Source organism: Pollachius pollachius (genome assembly GCF_949987615.1).
Source record: "Pollachius pollachius genome assembly, chromosome: 6".
Taxonomy (NCBI): domain Eukaryota; kingdom Metazoa; phylum Chordata; class Actinopteri; order Gadiformes; family Gadidae; genus Pollachius; species Pollachius pollachius.
The window spans coordinates 13,936,614-13,953,574 of NC_136939.1; the positions used below are offsets into that span (position 1 = coordinate 13,936,614).

At 42.1% G+C, this 16,961-nt stretch overlaps 2 protein-coding genes across 2 annotated transcripts; both read right to left on the reverse strand.

Moving 5' to 3' along the window:
* Window positions 1–5,770: 5,770 nt before the first annotated feature.
* On the reverse strand, window positions 5,771–7,426 carry LOC307077623 (ATP-sensitive inward rectifier potassium channel 1-like; the record flags this gene model as incomplete). Its single annotated transcript, XM_079739052.1, has 2 exons — window positions 5,771–6,932; window positions 7,422–7,426. 2 exons carry the CDS (start codon window positions 7,424–7,426, stop codon window positions 5,771–5,773), a joined length of 1,167 nt encoding a protein of 388 aa, XP_079595178.1.
* A 2,517-nt stretch (window positions 7,427–9,943) lies between these two features.
* foxred1 (FAD-dependent oxidoreductase domain containing 1) lies at window positions 9,944–16,804 on the reverse strand. The gene is made up of 11 exons (XM_079738676.1): window positions 16,589–16,804; window positions 16,216–16,436; window positions 15,845–15,955; window positions 15,363–15,481; window positions 15,030–15,124; window positions 14,652–14,753; window positions 14,485–14,561; window positions 14,209–14,369; window positions 12,735–12,864; window positions 12,537–12,641; window positions 9,944–12,129 (listed from the first exon to the last, which is right to left on the reverse strand). The coding sequence occupies exons 1-11, from the start codon at window positions 16,740–16,742 to the stop codon at window positions 11,875–11,877; spliced, it is 1,530 nt and encodes a 509-aa protein (XP_079594802.1). The 5' UTR covers window positions 16,743–16,804; the 3' UTR covers window positions 9,944–11,874.
* Window positions 16,805–16,961: the final 157 nt, after the last annotated feature.

The window sequence follows — 16,961 nt, forward strand, 5'->3', positions numbered from 1 at the left end:
CTTATGTTGTGATTATAAGAAAGCATCTCAAGAATAGGAAAGCATTTCAAGTCAATCTTCGGTTCAAGTCTTTTATTTTGAAAGGGAATGCATCCGAGTGCAGTTGTGGCGGTTACTTGTACTCATCTCCATATGGGATCCAGTTAGTTTTTTACTATTTTTCTTTCTGAAGTATTTAACTCTGAATGCATGTGTGTACTATAGAAGACCAGGAATCTGGTCTGCTATACGTCAAGAAAAATAATTGCCTTGTGCAGGTCAGGAATCGAACCAAACATTGCCATGTTGTTGTCCACTCAGGGTCATTTACAAAACAACGAAACAAATGCATTTTTTCCTATGCATTTTGTTTGAATGATGTATCATGCGTTCCTACCAAGCCCTGTAGCACACTGAGACCCAGGTTAAACGGTTGAATTGTGCCCAGGGAGACTCATTCATGCTTGTGCATGCCCGTGTTTGCTTCAAATAATTTGATGTAAAAGTGTTTTGTTTTTTGTTTATTTTTTAATACAGGGATTGACTGCTACAATTCAAAACTTTAATCGGCCTTTCATTTCATAATTCTTTTCTGGGGGGGGAGATAATCTTGCTAGTTCAATACAATACCATGTCCTCAATTGACTTGACCTAACTTGACTGATGGTTCTCAAATGGATGATTGTTTTGAAGCTGGTGGCCATTACAGTGATGTTTATGGGGACATATTTTCACAACGCCCCAGTCTAAGAAAGCCCACTGTACGTCACTCGTGTCATATCAAGAATCGGCTATTCCCAGCAGCCTACTGATAGGGCCTGAAATACATTGATAATACGCTCTCCGTCCAAATAACCAGATGCTAAACACTTGACGTCTCTGTCAATTGGCAACACCCTCGCGTGTTCTTAGTGTGAGTGCCGGCGCTGATGTGAGACGAATATGCACCGTGTCAGAGCATATCAGTGTTGTCCACGAGTGACGGCAAGCTAATAATATTCCTGTCCAGCCAGATATGGATGGCAGCGGTCGCGTTCCTCTAGTGTGTGTCTGTGTGTGTGTGTGTGTGTGTGTGTGTGTGTGTGTGTGTGCGCACCCCCCCATGGCAGCTAAACTATGTGCATCTGTGTAGTGCCCCCTAAGCAGGACCCTTCTGAATTTGACCTCCCGGGCCTCTGAGGATAAATGTTGCTGCAAAGTGGGTACTGACATGATGACATGGATGGTGATGGCCTGGAAAAGACCTGAGCTTTCACCCAGCCAGCGCATGCCATCATACAGCTAATGGAACATTTGATATTCAGCTGAATTATTTGGGTTATTTTTTTTATTATGGAGAAAATGTTGAGGTTTTGTTCTTGCCTACTTTCGGTCACGCAACAAGTAACAGATGTCGGTACTCTACAATCAGGAAAACTGGTCCAAACTAGTTCATATAAAAGTAGCATTTACCCCGTTGTTTAAGTAATGGTAGTCGATAAAATCCAAAATATTAAATGTACTACTTTTCACCCTGTAGTGGTTCAGTGACTGAAGTTATATTTTATGTTTTTCAAATGGGTTATCACTATACTTGATTACCGTGTGATAATGTAAAACCATTGTCCCCGTTAATGGTGATAAAACAAAATAGTGAAAGAAATGCAGCTGTTGTAACACTAACCCTGTTTGAGTGGGGGACGGTTCAGTCATACTTCATTGTCTTCTGAAAGACCAGCTCTATTATAGGCTTATTGTAGCCTATGCACATTTCATTTAGCAGGTCTTCAGCATCTAGGAGATTAGTATAATGGCAAAAGGACCACTGGTTTGACCTATTTGCTTTCTCACTTCTCCTGGGTCATAAATGCATATGTTTGTGTGTATGCATTTCATTGCATGCATACGCAAACGCATATTGTGTATTAATGTATTTGATCTATCTGAGTATATTAATAATGAAGTATTTAAGGCCAAGAGGAGCACTTGGTAGCTATGAATTCTCTGACTGCTATGCCATGTGAATGTGGTCTAACGAAGACCACTGCCCACGTGATTTGGTCGTGGTTACCTTTCGGCTGTTGTCATGAAGGTGAGGTTATCCAAGTATCAAAACAAAATTTAAAACACACATGAATGAGATGATAAATTCTCTGGAATCCCCTTGAGGATATAAGATAAACTATGCAATGTGGGCCAAAAATAGTCCTCATCCAAAGAGAGAATACTTTCAAGTGATTCAACTTATTGAGTCCTTTGTTTTTGTGGCTGCACAAATATAGTTACAGCTAAAGACGGCAAAGTTATCTCTTATGACAGCAACCAACATGCGTTCTTTACACTAGATCCTAATTATCCATTTTTTTCAGTGTCTTTGCTCAGTGCTTATGGTTTGGCCTTACAGAGATCAAAGATTGACTTGTTTTGTTCTCTTTCAATTGCTTTTGTCCTTAATTGACAAGTTAAAACACATCTTGCTTTGCCTTAGGCCTATTTTAAAGAGGAAGCGTCTCGGAGGCTGCTGGGGGACTTTCATGTGCATGCTTGTGAATTTTTCAGGCATTCTCCGCATACAACCATAAGAATTACATTAAAGTATCAGCAAGATAATAGAGGAAATATGAAATCAAGTGGAGAAACACCTTGCTGCTGTGCATTCAGCTACACTCTTTGCAACATTTAAGTGACCTTATGAAATGTGTTTACATGTGAAATAACCTTTTTTTTCTTCCATAGAAGCACACGTCAATAAAATGCATTGTCAAAGTGATGATCGTAGTCAATGTGAATGGCTGTGAATAAAATTAACATAAACCCTCTCCATCTTCTTTTCTGTGTGTGGGGAGAGGGGGGGATGAAGATATTGCAGCTTAAACCAGAGACTTCCCTTTCAAATCAAATAGATGGTGTTTAATATTCATTGATATGTGGATCCAGTCATGAAATGGTATTTGATCAGCATAAGGAGAAATACAAATGTTTTGAAAATCCTTGGAGTTGACCCAATAATGTTTTTTGCAAGATGAATGAGGCATGCTATAAATGAGGCACACTATAAATATCTAATTGAAGGCTGCATTTCGAATCCCAACCATAAAAAACAGTTTCCATAAATACATCTTTTTACCAATTAATCTAAGCCTGTTGGGTCAGGATCCCATGGACCAATAATTCTACTCAGTTATTGTTCTTTACACTCAAAGGTGTGATATATTGAAACATATGTCTTGATGGACAACGGTATCCAACCATTACATTAAATCCATGCTAATGAAGAGATGCCTATTGGTCGCCTTCATGGTATGAATTAAATTGCTATTATAGTCTAAAACAGCTTTCTAGAGGTCAAAGTGTTCCCTCTAGTGGCCAAATAGTTTTTCATGGACATTTAAATATTTTTCTCACAATATGATGTTATTATCTACTTTGATTAGGTTAGAGTAGGACAGTTGCACTTCATACCGATGTTTTTTTTTTGTTTGTTTTTTTACAGTTTTTGCCATCACCTGCACCTGGTTTGTTGTCTGTTTTGTTGCCAGTTTCTTCTACCTCCGCCTTTTCTTGTAAAATCACAAAGACACACAAAGTCACCTGTCGTGGCTTGCCGTCGTTGGTAAGCGGGATGCACTGGAAACATCCAACATAGGAAGGTAAGGTTACCCCACAAGGGGGCCCTGGGGCCATATGGTTATACAATAGTAAGGTATTATTAAACCTCAGCCAATTATCGTATGGTGGTAACACCTTTTACCGCAATGACAGCGTTAAATGAGGGGTTTGAGTAGGAAGATCATTGTCAGTGTGTGTGTGTGTGTGTGTGTGTGTGTGTGTGTGTGTGTGTGTGTGTGTGCGTGTGTGTGCGTGCGTGCGTGCGTGCGTGTGTGTGTGTGTGTGTGTGTGTGTGTGTGTGTGTGTGTACTGCCTACCTCCAGTCTGCAAGCATGTTTGGAAGTGAGTTGCCCCATTCTTCTTGGAAAATCAGTCCCAGCTTGTCGTTAACCTATACTATTTGCATATATGGGCCTATTTGAATTTGCATAGGCCAGGGATTGCGATTTGGACATTAACGAGACAACCCTCAGCCACAGCAGTTTAAAAACGTAATGACAGTTAATATACATAGAGAAAACCCCCTGTTAAAGAATGAAGATATAGGTTAAAGATTCAGCTCACCATATAGGCTTCTGTAATCGACGATGCAAGGCAGTTTCCCAATTATATGTTTTAGTTTAGTGCTCTGGGATATTCAAACGCTTTGATACTATTTGATTCCCATTTTCATGGATCGCATTTTTTTTGACATTTTAGACTGTTAGTCTGTATAATGAACTAGTAATGCGTATAAGCTATAGGTGGTACGTAGTTCATTAGGTGCAACCGTGCCAGTCCATGAGCATGCTCAGCTCATGTGTAAGAAGGCTTTTCGTTCAAACTCTTTTAATCCCATCACTTTCTCTCACTCTCAGGTTCTACCAAAGGACGTTATTAAAGTATACAATAAACCCTATTGTAAATACCAACATACACTGACATACATACACATAAGTTGACGCACATACTCTTCAAACATTCAAAGATAGTTTATTTATGCTAACACGTTTCCCTGAGATCAGTACATAATATGATCTACAAAGAGTAGGTCACGACATTAACAACAACAACAGACATTAAAGTTAGCAGCTATGTTCACAATTTCCTAATTATCAGCGCTTGTCAACATGGCAAAAAAAACCCTAGGCCTTCACAGCCTACATTTTGTAGGTTTTGCAAACCAAACAACCTTTGAGAACAATTTTAAAACACCTAAAGGCACTGTTCCGCTTCTCCTGCTCAACCTGCAAAATTCTCTGAATTTCATTATATTGGGCCTAGCTCCTAATCTTCTCAAAGAGCCGATGCTTTCTAATGCTTTCTTTACTCCTTTTCTGCCGGTCTCAACCCTTTTCCCTCCTCAAATTCACAAAAGACTTTTACTGTAATGAGCAGTTCCTAGAAACAACTTGAAGCAGCTTGATGTTTTTTTAATTCTCAAGTGATTATTGAGGTTACTTACTGTTCATAGTGTTTTAAAGGTGCTGTAGGTAATAAAAGTTAGACATGGCATAGCCATCTGTCAGTTCTTAGTTAGGAAAATGCGGTGTGACAAGATCCGTTTGAAGTCGACAGCACCTGCCTATTTTTGAGCCAATTTAGATTTCAGACCACTCAAGGCTCAATTATGACCAATCCGGGAATCTTTTTCCGCAATTGGTTGGGGGAATCCATCTTGCAGGTCAATCACAGGTGTGTGAAATTCAACCCTTCTCAATGGTTTAGTTTCAAAAACGTGCACTCCTCATGCGGTCTATTCTGCTCCCCCTCTCATTACAATTCTCAAATCTTACATACAGCACCTCAAAGTACTGTAAGCAATGTAGCAGCATGTAGGCCTACAATTTAATAACTTTATGGAACAGCATGTAACCGGTGGCATAACAGCTGTATTAGGAGGCACTCTATCTTTACCTGATTTCCATCTCATACTCAAAGGGAAGACCTTGGCAAAGGTCCTGCTCATGCCAAAATAGCAAAGGCTAACACTAACCAGACCCACACTGGGTAGTTACAGTCTGTTCCATTACATGATATACAGGGTGTTACATTGCTTATTACATGTGTAATTGCACTGTAACAAGGGCACTGTGGTGTAACATTCATTAGAACTCGGCTCCTTCATTGAAACATCTCCACACAACACCTTGCTGTTACAGTTTACAACCTGTGCAAACACAGGGATGAACCCACATCTTTCCTCGAGGTACCTCCACCAGCCTCACATCTTAGTGATGTCCATCGTACCCTGAATGTCAATCACCTGGAACCCACGGTTGTCAATTCCCTGCTTCCCACTCTGATTGTGGTCAGGATTGTTCTGGCTGTTATGGTTACGCTGGTCCACGTCCGTCTCGAAACAGTGTGCGCAGTGAGGCGTGGTTACGCACACGCTTCTGGAAAAGTTGGAGAAGTCCACCAGGTACTTCCCCATCTTGGTGCGTGAGATGATGGGCAGGAAGCTGTAGCCCCACTGGATCTCCTGTGGGACGTAGGAGGTCCGCACCTGGCAGGAGGAGCTGGTGGACTCTGCCGTCCCGTCCAGGAACACAACCAGCTCAAAGTCCTGCTGGGGCAGAGTGTCCACTGACAGCTCATAAAATGGACTGTGCCTGTTGATCACGTGGTAGAGGGTCAAGGGGCACACAAAAAACAAGTTGTCCTTGCCTGCGTCCACCATGAAGTCGATATCCACCTGGTCCAAAATGATGGTCTCGCCGTCGGCCATGACTGTCGTCCTCAGCAGCTTGCCGTAGATCTGGCTGCCGATGAGTAAGGTCTTTCGCAAGTTGGCCACTCGGATCAGAAGGCAAAGGCTGCCCTTCTTCAGGCAAATGACGGCCGTGCTGCTGAAGGTGATGGTCTTTGCCCGCTTCTTGGGTAAGGAGATCTTGGCCAGGATCACCCCGCACATGAAGCAGTTGATGAAGACCCCGACGAGCGACTGCACAATGATGAGGGCCACGGTGCCCGCGCAGTGGCCGGTCAGCGCTCTGCCCCCGTAGCCGATGGTGGTCTGGGTCTCCAGTGAGTACAGGAAGGCCGTGGTGAGACCGTTCACGTTGTCTATGCAGCGCACATGCTCCTCTGTGCGGTTCTGGCCATACAGGTCACCGTTGCTCTTTGCGACCCAGTACCACAGCAGACTGAAGACGAACCAGCTGCCTGTGAAGGAGGCCGCGAAGAAGAGGAGGACAAAGCGCCAGCGGATCTCCACAAAGGTGGTCCAGAAGTCGAGGACGAAGGAAAAGTGGTTGCCGTACTCGATGTTTCCGAACTCTATGTTGCAGTGGCCGTCTTTTGTGACCAACCGGGTGTGGTGGCTCTTGTTCACGCCGGGCTGGGCATGCTTGGGACTCTGAATCATCTGGAACATGCTGTGGCTGTAAGGACGGGAAACAGAGAACATCTGATCATCATATCATACTGGGTCAGACACTCCTTTGTCACTGTTAGGCTGTAGACTTTGATAAGCCATTTTATAAACCCTTTAAATGCCTTGTGTTCCATTCATTTTGCTGAAAGAATTGACATGGTATCCTGCTGTGTCTTATGTAAATGTGCCAGAGTAAGGCAGCCTGAATCTTGTTTGCATAGAAATGGCAATTATAATCAAAGAGATGTTCTTATACCGTCCTAAAACCCCCCCAATAATTCTTAAAGAAAAGACGACTTTGATAATAGGTTGCACATTTAATGTCAATCAAGAATATTACTACTTATTCAATGTTATTACTTCAATCTTAATTAATCAGCAGTTGTTTTGAAGTAAGTATATTAGAGCATAATGATGAACATTGCTTGTCCATAACTGCCCCGCTGCGAAGATATGGGTATAGAGCTAACAGTAGGGCATGGATAATGATGTTTACTCCATGGTTTATCCTCTGTGTGGTCCCTCGGCCCATTAAATCCTGTGTTATTAAACCATGCCAGTCATATGGATTGTATTAGATCTTTTAATAATACTGTTTCGAAATAAAGTGTTTAAGTGTAATAAAAAAGTGATAACACAACTTAGGTCAATAAAGGTCCATTTTGAAGTAATTCATTGGACAATTCCACAATTGACCAACAGCATCATAAAAGCTGCAGTTGTTTTTTGCAGAAAGATAAGGGCTAAGATAAAATATCTAAATCAACTCTCTAGGTCTAACTTGCTAAAGTAGTTGTGCTTAAAATCCCCTGTAAATATATTTATATTTATAATAACCCCTGATGAACAGGTGGCAAATAGACGTGGGGGAAACTTTGTGTAGATTGATTTATTTTTGGTTGTTTGCTATCTTTTTGAATGCAAAATGTTGTCTACAACCTTAAATGATCCCATACAGCAACTGTTTTGCCACGTGCATATAAAGCACACTGAATATTTTGTGAGGAATGTTTTTTGTGTGGGTCTTTTCATTGAGCTCATTGTTTGAAATCGCTTCCTTTGTGATTTTCTCTTATGTAACTGGCAAGCCATCTAGCCACCACACAGTCTGCTGAGAACCACAACAGAGAAACTTGGTAAAACTTATAACGTAATGATCCGGAAGATCTTCAGATAACTTCATCCTATCTAAAACACGACCGTTACATAAGCCATCAGCAGAAGTGATCAAGGAAAGCCTCATTCATCTTGTGTGCATTTTAGTATAGCCAAGTACAGCCAATAACAAATACAACAGGAATCCACATTAACACCATACACAATATAACTATAACACCAAACACCAAACCCTGGATGAAGATACACTTAACGATTGTCTTTGTCTTTGAAACATAATTGTTATAAATGTACAGGAAATTCCCACCTACCTGCTCAGTGCAACCATGGGCCCGGACTGCAGACTGAAAGTGTTCTGGTCCTTCAGCCTCCTTTTCACCCAGCAGCAGCCATCAAGGCCTTGAAAAGATTTTAATCCACAATGAAATTTCCTAATCCCAGCCACATGCCGCCATGTGCGCTCGGTCCCATACAGACACAGGGGCTGACCGGAACGCTCCCATCCTGAGTTATTTTCTATTAGACACCCTTCAGTGTACCCCAACCATGAAAAGTCCACTGTGCCCAAGAGCCACAACAACTCTCTCTCCAGTCCCTTGGCAGTCCCGCTTGGCCCCTGGAGAGCCTCTCCAATGCAACTCACACAGAAGATAGGAGGTCCCCGATGAGTGTGTGTGTAGGGGGTGAGGGGCCCTTTCCTTCTGAAAGCAGAATATTCTGGTTTCAGTTGAGCCGGTAGTTTCAGACCAGCAGAAGGCCCTATCTATTGACCGAGGCCGGTGCTGCAGCCCATGCTGCTAATGTTTTCAAGCCCCTGACAACATTTGAGACCTCACAAAGAAATCTTTCAACTGTGCTACAACCCCCCCCCCCCCCCCACCAGCCCCTGGTTCAGCTACCCTCCCCTCCCCCCACTACCAAACCCCTCCAAGGCCCTTGGAGATTTGCATCAAAATGAAATGCTGCAGGCAAACTACTGTGCCTCCGTGCCATGTTGTCATGGGCTAGTTTTTATATATGTGAAGCATATTTTCATTTGTTTGTTGTTGTTTTTGGACATGCAAGAGGGAGACGTGGCGCCAAACAGAGTCAGTAAGAAGAGTAGGCTGACTGTAGGCCTATCAGGGTGGGATTCAGCATCTGGGACCAGAGCAGGTACCGCCTGCACTGCACATGCGGTGCAGTGTGCAAGTACAATGTGTACCGTGGCATGCAGTTTGGAGGAAGTAGCACATTTTGACATTTAATGGTGGTTTTAAATGCCACAAAATATGCACCACTTCCCCCCACAACTTCCAGACTATATATTTATGTACGTATCTCCAGTAGACAACGAGTCACGCTTTTGAAGGTTAAAGGAATTGGCCGGTTTGTTAAGACCACAGGTTAATTGGTGTCATTGTCTATGTTGAGATGAACCCAATTCTTGTTCAACTCAGCCCCTCTCACAGAGCAGGCGTGTTATGAAAGGTGGCATGTTGGTGAGCCATAAATGTACGATTCTCTGCTTAGACTATGTGCATGACCCACTCGCTCAGGGAGTCTGAGGTAGTGGCTGCAGGACAGTGCCCGACTCAGAGACAAGTCCCTGAGCACATCCAGTGGCGTTAAAACACAGAACCGAAACTTGAGGTTTGGCTCATATGTGGGCCCTATTGGAGAAGCCTAGCTATGCAGGGCAGTTTCTATCGGCTTACATGTGTTGGACAAAACAAAAGCACAGCTTAAGGAGCTGTTAAACACTCAATTTGAATAGAACAGCCCATTTTCGGAACGCTCCTACACCGCAAAAGTATCAGTTGACATGTGAACAAATACATTTTCACCTTGGGTGACTAACCTGGGGTCTTAACCAACTTGGCAAATCTTTCTAGGATTTATTTCCAAATAAATGTAAATCCATTATGCATTGATATACATACTTTTATTGTCTTTGGTAGAATCTATCTGTTATCCTAATGTAGGTCATTATAAACGTACATCAGGTTCATTATACTGATAGAAGGAACAGATTCATATTATATGCAAGGCATAAAACACCTTTGTCTCATGGATTCCATGCTTTGTTTAACATATTAGGAATGCAGAATTTATGTTTTTTGCATGGCTCCCTTAAATTGAGCTACCTCAAACAATGATTTAGGTTTCAGACAGAAATAACAGCTATAGTGTTGTATAATGAAATATAATTAACCACAGAGAAGATACAAATACTCAAAGAACCCAGCAAAATTTATAATGTTGAATAAGAGAAAAGATGAGCCTATAGAATTGGAAAAGTGAACGCAAAATACAGCTTTTCCAATCGGAATAGGACATTATACAGGCCTCAATAATAGGAAAGGCTCTCTGCCATTTCCTTTATCTTAAAACATTTTGATACAAAATACCCTCCAGATCAACTATGATTGTAAAATTGTTTTCGCTGAGTTCTAAGGACCTCAGCATCTTAACAGAAGACAATATGTAAATGTATATTTCACACAAATATGGCTTTATACACATGTCAAAGTAAGTCTTTGCATTGTTCATTTCTTGGATCATTCCTTCTCACTGTTTATTTAAAAGGTTTCAGCAGCTTGCCTTGACCCCCCGCCCCTGTTGAACCTTTAACTTGTCTGAAAAGTAGGGCCAATTGCTTTAGGGTCTGTGTTGGGTTAATGTATTCACCACTGGCTAACAAGTAACTCAATCATTAATACAAAGCTTTGGCTGTTCAATTGCTTGAGTCTGTGCCTACGCAAGTAAATGCACACATTTACATTTACATATAAGTATATCTTTTCTGAAAAAAATTGTATACACAGTGAATTATTCTCTGGGATGTGGATAAATGTTAGTCCAACTAAGGCCTGGTACCTCATTAGAGGGGCCCCTGACTCTTACTTTGAAATAACTACAGTAATGGCTCCCTCTAGAAAAGAGTTTTAGGAAATTCTTGTGACAAAATAATTCCAGTAGGTTGGTGAAAATAACTATGACAGAGAAAAACGCAATAGTTATTTAGTTTGAGTGACAATATCACAAGTCAGCATTTACGAATTATATTCTAAGGCAACAGAGTAAGTGTCTAGGTAATGTTGTCCCCCTCCATTCTCTTCCACTTCCCAATTGCTTAAGTGTTGCTTAATGATTTATGTGTTTGATTCTTCCGTGAGACTGACACCAGGTTTCATTCAAGGATTTGGCCATTTTGTTAAGACCCCGGGTTAAGTAAAGACATTTTCTATGTCGAGATTTAAAATCAGCCAAGGGATTTGTTCAACTCAGCCTCTCGCTGTGGCATTGTTCATTGTTCTAAAATTGGGCAGTCGGTGAACATCCATTCTATTCACAAATTGGTGTTTAGCCACTCCAATAGCTGTATGTTTGTTTTGTACAACATAAGTAACTGCGTATGAACTGCCCAGACTAGGTCTTTTCTCAAATAGTGCCCACAATCAAACGAAAAAACACAAGTTCAGATTTTGTGTTTACATGTCACAGTGCATGCTCAAAGACTGAAGAGACTGAGCATGGCATGTAAGTTAAAACAATTGGGAACTGAGCACTTGATTTCGATTCAGAACTTAAGCAAATACCAAGGCATTTTTCCAATTAGTTTTAAAACAGCCCCTCTTACCCTTATCCTGGCAACTTATTGAAATGTTGCTCTGGGGTCGACTAATCAAAATAGTGCTTTCGGTTGGTTTGCCAATAACCTGGGGTCTTAGCAAACTAGCCGAATCCTTTATGCTCCGGGGGCTGCTGCTACATCTCTGGGTGAGTGTGGCATCGTTCATCAACAGTTCGTGAACCTTCTGTCTTCATGCTACATGTTCTGTGCCACACAACTAGACGATGTTCTTCTCTAGCAGCGGCTCCTTGGCCATGATGCGCTGGAAGCCCAGCCCCTTCAGATCCAGCGTCTGGTAGCTGCCGTCCAGGATGAGCTCTGCCACCGCACGCCCAGCGGCGGGCGATTGCTGCAGGCCGTGCCCACTGAAGCCCGTGGCGAAGAACATGTTCTGTGCCAGCGGGTGGATGCCCAGGATGGCGTTCTGGTCGAAGGTGTTGTAGTCGTAGTAGCCGGCCCATGCGCTTGTCACCTGGGAGAGAGAGGACATTGGGGTTTTTTTTGAGCCGAAGTGTTTGTGGTGTCCGACAGGGTTGCTCGTATAATGGTACTGGTATTGTCATACTTGGGTTGAGGGGATTCCTAAATCCCCATCCAACCACGCAATGCACATTTTTTGCATTGCTCAGATATTATGGAAAAACAAGAATACTTTCGGTTTGATCTTGACATAGAATCTTTATCATGCCTTAAACTGAGAATTCTAGTGTCAACATCTACATGTTTGTGTATTAGCAGTATTCATAGGGTCAGACAAGGTCAGAAAGCCCATAAATCTCATTATTACTATTTGAACCAACATGCCTTTTGGTCTGAACGTGCCAACAACCCCAGTGATCTGGTTTTGGTGGCACAAGGACAAGGATTCTCTAATCGTACCTTAAGGCTCTCAAAAGCAGGGACGCGATGAGCCAATGAAGGCCAAATTTTCTCCTGGAAGAACTCGTGGTCCACATCAAGGTTGCTGACATCGGGCTCTGCATCCTACAGCCAGGAAAGCATAAGAAAGAAACGTTTCCAAACACAAATATGTTTTCCTGCAAAAAGTACGCAAAGCCAAGCAGCGCATTTCCAAACCTCCTCTGGGGATGTCCCAGTGATGTAGTTTCCCCCGAGGCCCTCTCTCCTGAAGTAGATACCAGAGTAGTCAACCAGAAAGGGACAGTCCAGCCCTGGCCCATCCGGACAGTTTAATACATAGATAAACCTGGTGATGGGACAGTAGTTAGTGAAGTGACAAATATGAATGTAAAATGTCTGTTGAAATACATTTGTGGCAGGGCCTACTATTTAAATCCCAGTAACTGTGAATACCCATCCAAATTATTTTTAATGTTCTAATAATGATATGATATGAAACTTTATTTCAGACTCTGGTCCATAAATGTACTCACTTTGAGTGATCACTGACTTTATCACTACACCTAATGATTGGCTATTGCAGAAGGCTCGCACAGATCAATAGAATGACTTGAAAATGTCAAACAAATCAAACAAACAAACAAGTTGGTTTATTCATCGCAGGCAATGAACTTGACATGGATTTCATGTTCATATTCCTCAGCTATAGCAAAGCTTTCATAATAATAGTAATCAAAATGATCACGTTGACTAAAAGAAACAGTGTTAATTTGCCATAATAATTATAATACCACCAAATACCTACTACTCATTGACAAACAAGTTATTTTAGTACTAAAGGAAGAATGAGATGAAACAGAGTTGTTTCGGACTGGAGGAGTAATGCATTTGCAGGGCCCAAGTTTCCTTTCATACATTTGGCTTCACCGATTGACCCAGTGGTCCCTGACCATTTGGGTCAAGGTTACCTTAACATACACTGGCTAGCACAGGATTACCAGACTCCAAACCCATTTAAAATGTATATAATTGTTTGTTTACATGGGTTTGATGCAATGTGGCATCATAGAAACAAAGAAAAACTAACTGTGGTTAAAATATAACGGTAATGCTTAGGCTAATGGTTCAATTGTCAATATGTCAGTCCCAACTTTAATGACTCTGTCATATATTCTTGTTTTTTTTTTACAATTGGTCACTTGTTGTTTGTGTGCAGCACATTAGGTTACTTTGGGCATAGCAGGTCGGCCCTTCTCAGGGAACAGGAACACCCTAATGCAATGTTTTTAAACCTGTGGAGGTAACAGCCGTGGTGCGTGGGATATTATTCTTAAAATAGACAAATTAATGATCAATAATAATGCTCATTTAAAATAAGTATTTTATAGTAAATATATTATTATGGCTTATTATTATTACAAAAATTGTTATCGATTTTTCCGTATATATTCTCAATTGATACATTATGATTGAGGGGCCATAACAAACTGCTCAGCTGTCCTAAATATTAAATGGGTTCTATATTCTTGCGTGGTTTACACCTGCGGTTGCTGAATTGATGTGTCCATCAATGACGGAATGTTAGGCCCTGATTGTAAAGCGCTCTAATTCCCCCCCCCCCCCACACACAGGTTAACAAAGCGCTTTATAAATTCAGACCATTTACCATTCAACACATCCATCTCTCTACCTTTTCCGGGGCTCCACCGGTAAGGCCATCCCTGAGAGCGTGTCTTTGGGACCAGTGCCGATGCCCATCATGTCCACTAGTTTAGCAGAGAAGGCCCCCGCCGCGTTCACCACGATGGCACACTCCACCGGCTGGTACTCCCGACTGTTGGGCATTCGAACCTGAGTGACAACAACAAAACATCCGACCACCCGGTTTCACCACCCGGTGTCACTCTACAGATGAGGACGAGAACTGTTGACTGAAGGAAGTGTAAGCATAACAGTTTACACTTACATTCACATGTTTTATTCTCTTGACATCCACCGTCTCACCGTCAACAGTGTCCATTCTGTTTACTGTACAGTTGAAACCTTACAGAATGAATGAAAACAGAATGTCAATGTTAGAGAAAGGTTAATCAATTGAAAACCACAAGCGTATGCGTTTAGCCTTTAACCAACCAGTGACTTCTCCAATGCTCTGAATGACGCCCATGGAAATAGCCTTCTGTCTGAATGCGTTCAGCAGGGTCCACGGGTCGAACCAACCCTCATTCTCCAGCCCTAGTGGAGTCGGGGAACAGAGAAACACCAAATTAAAATCAGATATGCTTTAGGTTTTATTTTATTTTTTCAGGACCAAATCTATGATACCCCTCTTGTATTAAAATAAAATGGATACAAACTATTGTAGCCCTCTTGTATTCACTAATAAAGTGAATAAAAACTATGGTACCCCTCTTGTATTCAATTAAAGTGGCTAAATCTTGACAATTGTTTTTATGGCAGCCGTGACGGCCTCGACAGTTACAGCCGTGTTCCTGAGCAGTTTGACTTTACCGTAGGAGGCGAGCGCAACGTCCTCGGTGTTGATCCAGGGAAACTTCTCCTTCAACTGCACGGGTGAGAGGAGTGACACTTTGGCCCCAGCGAACCTGCAGCATCAGTATAACCCCGATCAACGCTCACCCACATCACAGTAACATGAAATACAATTCTATCACTTTATATAGCATTTCCTTTTATTAAATTAATTTATTTTGAAGAAGGAAAGAAATAAAGATTGAAAGACAGAGACTCTATGTCTTCCAATTCTTCTTTCTTTCTTGTAGCCCTCTTATATTCAAATAAAGTGGATGAAAACTATTATTTAAGAGAGACTGAGAGGCAAACCTCTGTGTGCTGTAGTTCTCCTCCATGATGTGGGCCACGCTCTCGTTGGCCACGAACAGGTAGCCGGAGTGGTTGAACTGGAGGTCCACCCGCTCCTGGTTCAACACCCCCAGGTGCTCCTACGATAGAGAGAGCGACCAACGTCAAGGTTCACATTCTCAGCCCCAAAGAAAACGGATCCATTGTTAAAGAGGAATAATCACGCTCCGCTATTTTCTCAGAGTCTGCCCATCAGTTTGACCACCGATGATGATTCGAGAACCCAAATGTGAGAACAAGGTTAATGGTAAAAAATATCCAGAACTTTTGTGGCGGGAATTGATTTGATGTTGCCTACTGCATTTTTTCCCAACACGTGTATGAAGGAGTATTGTCTTATATTTGAAAATAGCTGATGCTATATAAAGTCACCCAAGGAATGATTGACTCCACAGCCCACTTTAGATTGCATTATACATTATGTTTTGGGGTTAGAGTCCTACGTTGATATTCCGCATGAAGTCTGCTGAGGCCAAAGAGAGCTGGATATTCTCTGTAAGGGAGAACTGCTGCCGTATGCCCCCTGCGGAGAGCACTGTGGAGGCCTGGGAATACTGGAAAAAGTGGAAGATATTTTAACACACAGAGACATAAGACATGTATTTATGTTATACACAAACTAGCAGGAAAAGTTGATTATTTTTAGACGAGAAAGAGAAATGTCTAACTGCTTTGTGTTGTTTTTCTCGGAATGCCCAGGCTTTCTATCAATACAATGAGCATATCTTTATATACTCACGGGTGAGCCTACATAATAAATCATAATTTAGCGAAAGAAAATGAAATGCTTTGAATGCAGGGCAGAGAAAATTACCGTTGGGTCTTTTTCCACCACTATCACTTTCACTCCATCCCGCACCCTCTCCTTTTTTTTTAGCCAATAGGCTACCGACCAGCCAATCACACCCCCTCCGATGATCACTATGTCCGCCCTCTCGGGGGGCAGGTTGGGGTTCATTTCGAAGGGGCTCCACTGGCTCCCTGGCAGAGCATCCGCCACCTTGTCCCTCGCAGCATTAAATTGGTTTTCCAGGTCTAATGCATATGGGGAAAATAGCAAACTTCTTAACTTCGCGCATACTGTTACAGTATAAAAAAACAGTCACTTTTAATCGGAGTGTATCCGTATATTTCGCAATAGGGCATGGTGTGTTGTAAAATCAATACAATGCATGTTTAAAGCCTACCTTTAAAGAATTTGTTGTGTAGAATTCTACCGGTGGTGAAAGTCCTACTACGTCCATGTGCACACATGCATTCACGGCTGCGGATCACCCGAAAGGAATTTAAAAGTCCAGATACTGTTCGCACTGTAATATGCATATTTCGCCACGTCAACATCGCTAGGACCGGATGACTTCAATCGCTCATGCAACCCTGAATACGAGTGCTATCTTTAGGAAGTCGCACAGCCATCTCATATTACAAGTTACGTACTGACATACTAATGTGTTTCTCGCGGTTACAAACCGGTCCATTTAGAGGTCGTTACACACGTTGCGCGTCACAGAGTGCATGTGACCTGGAAGCAAATGGTGAATGATGAAAATAATTCCGATC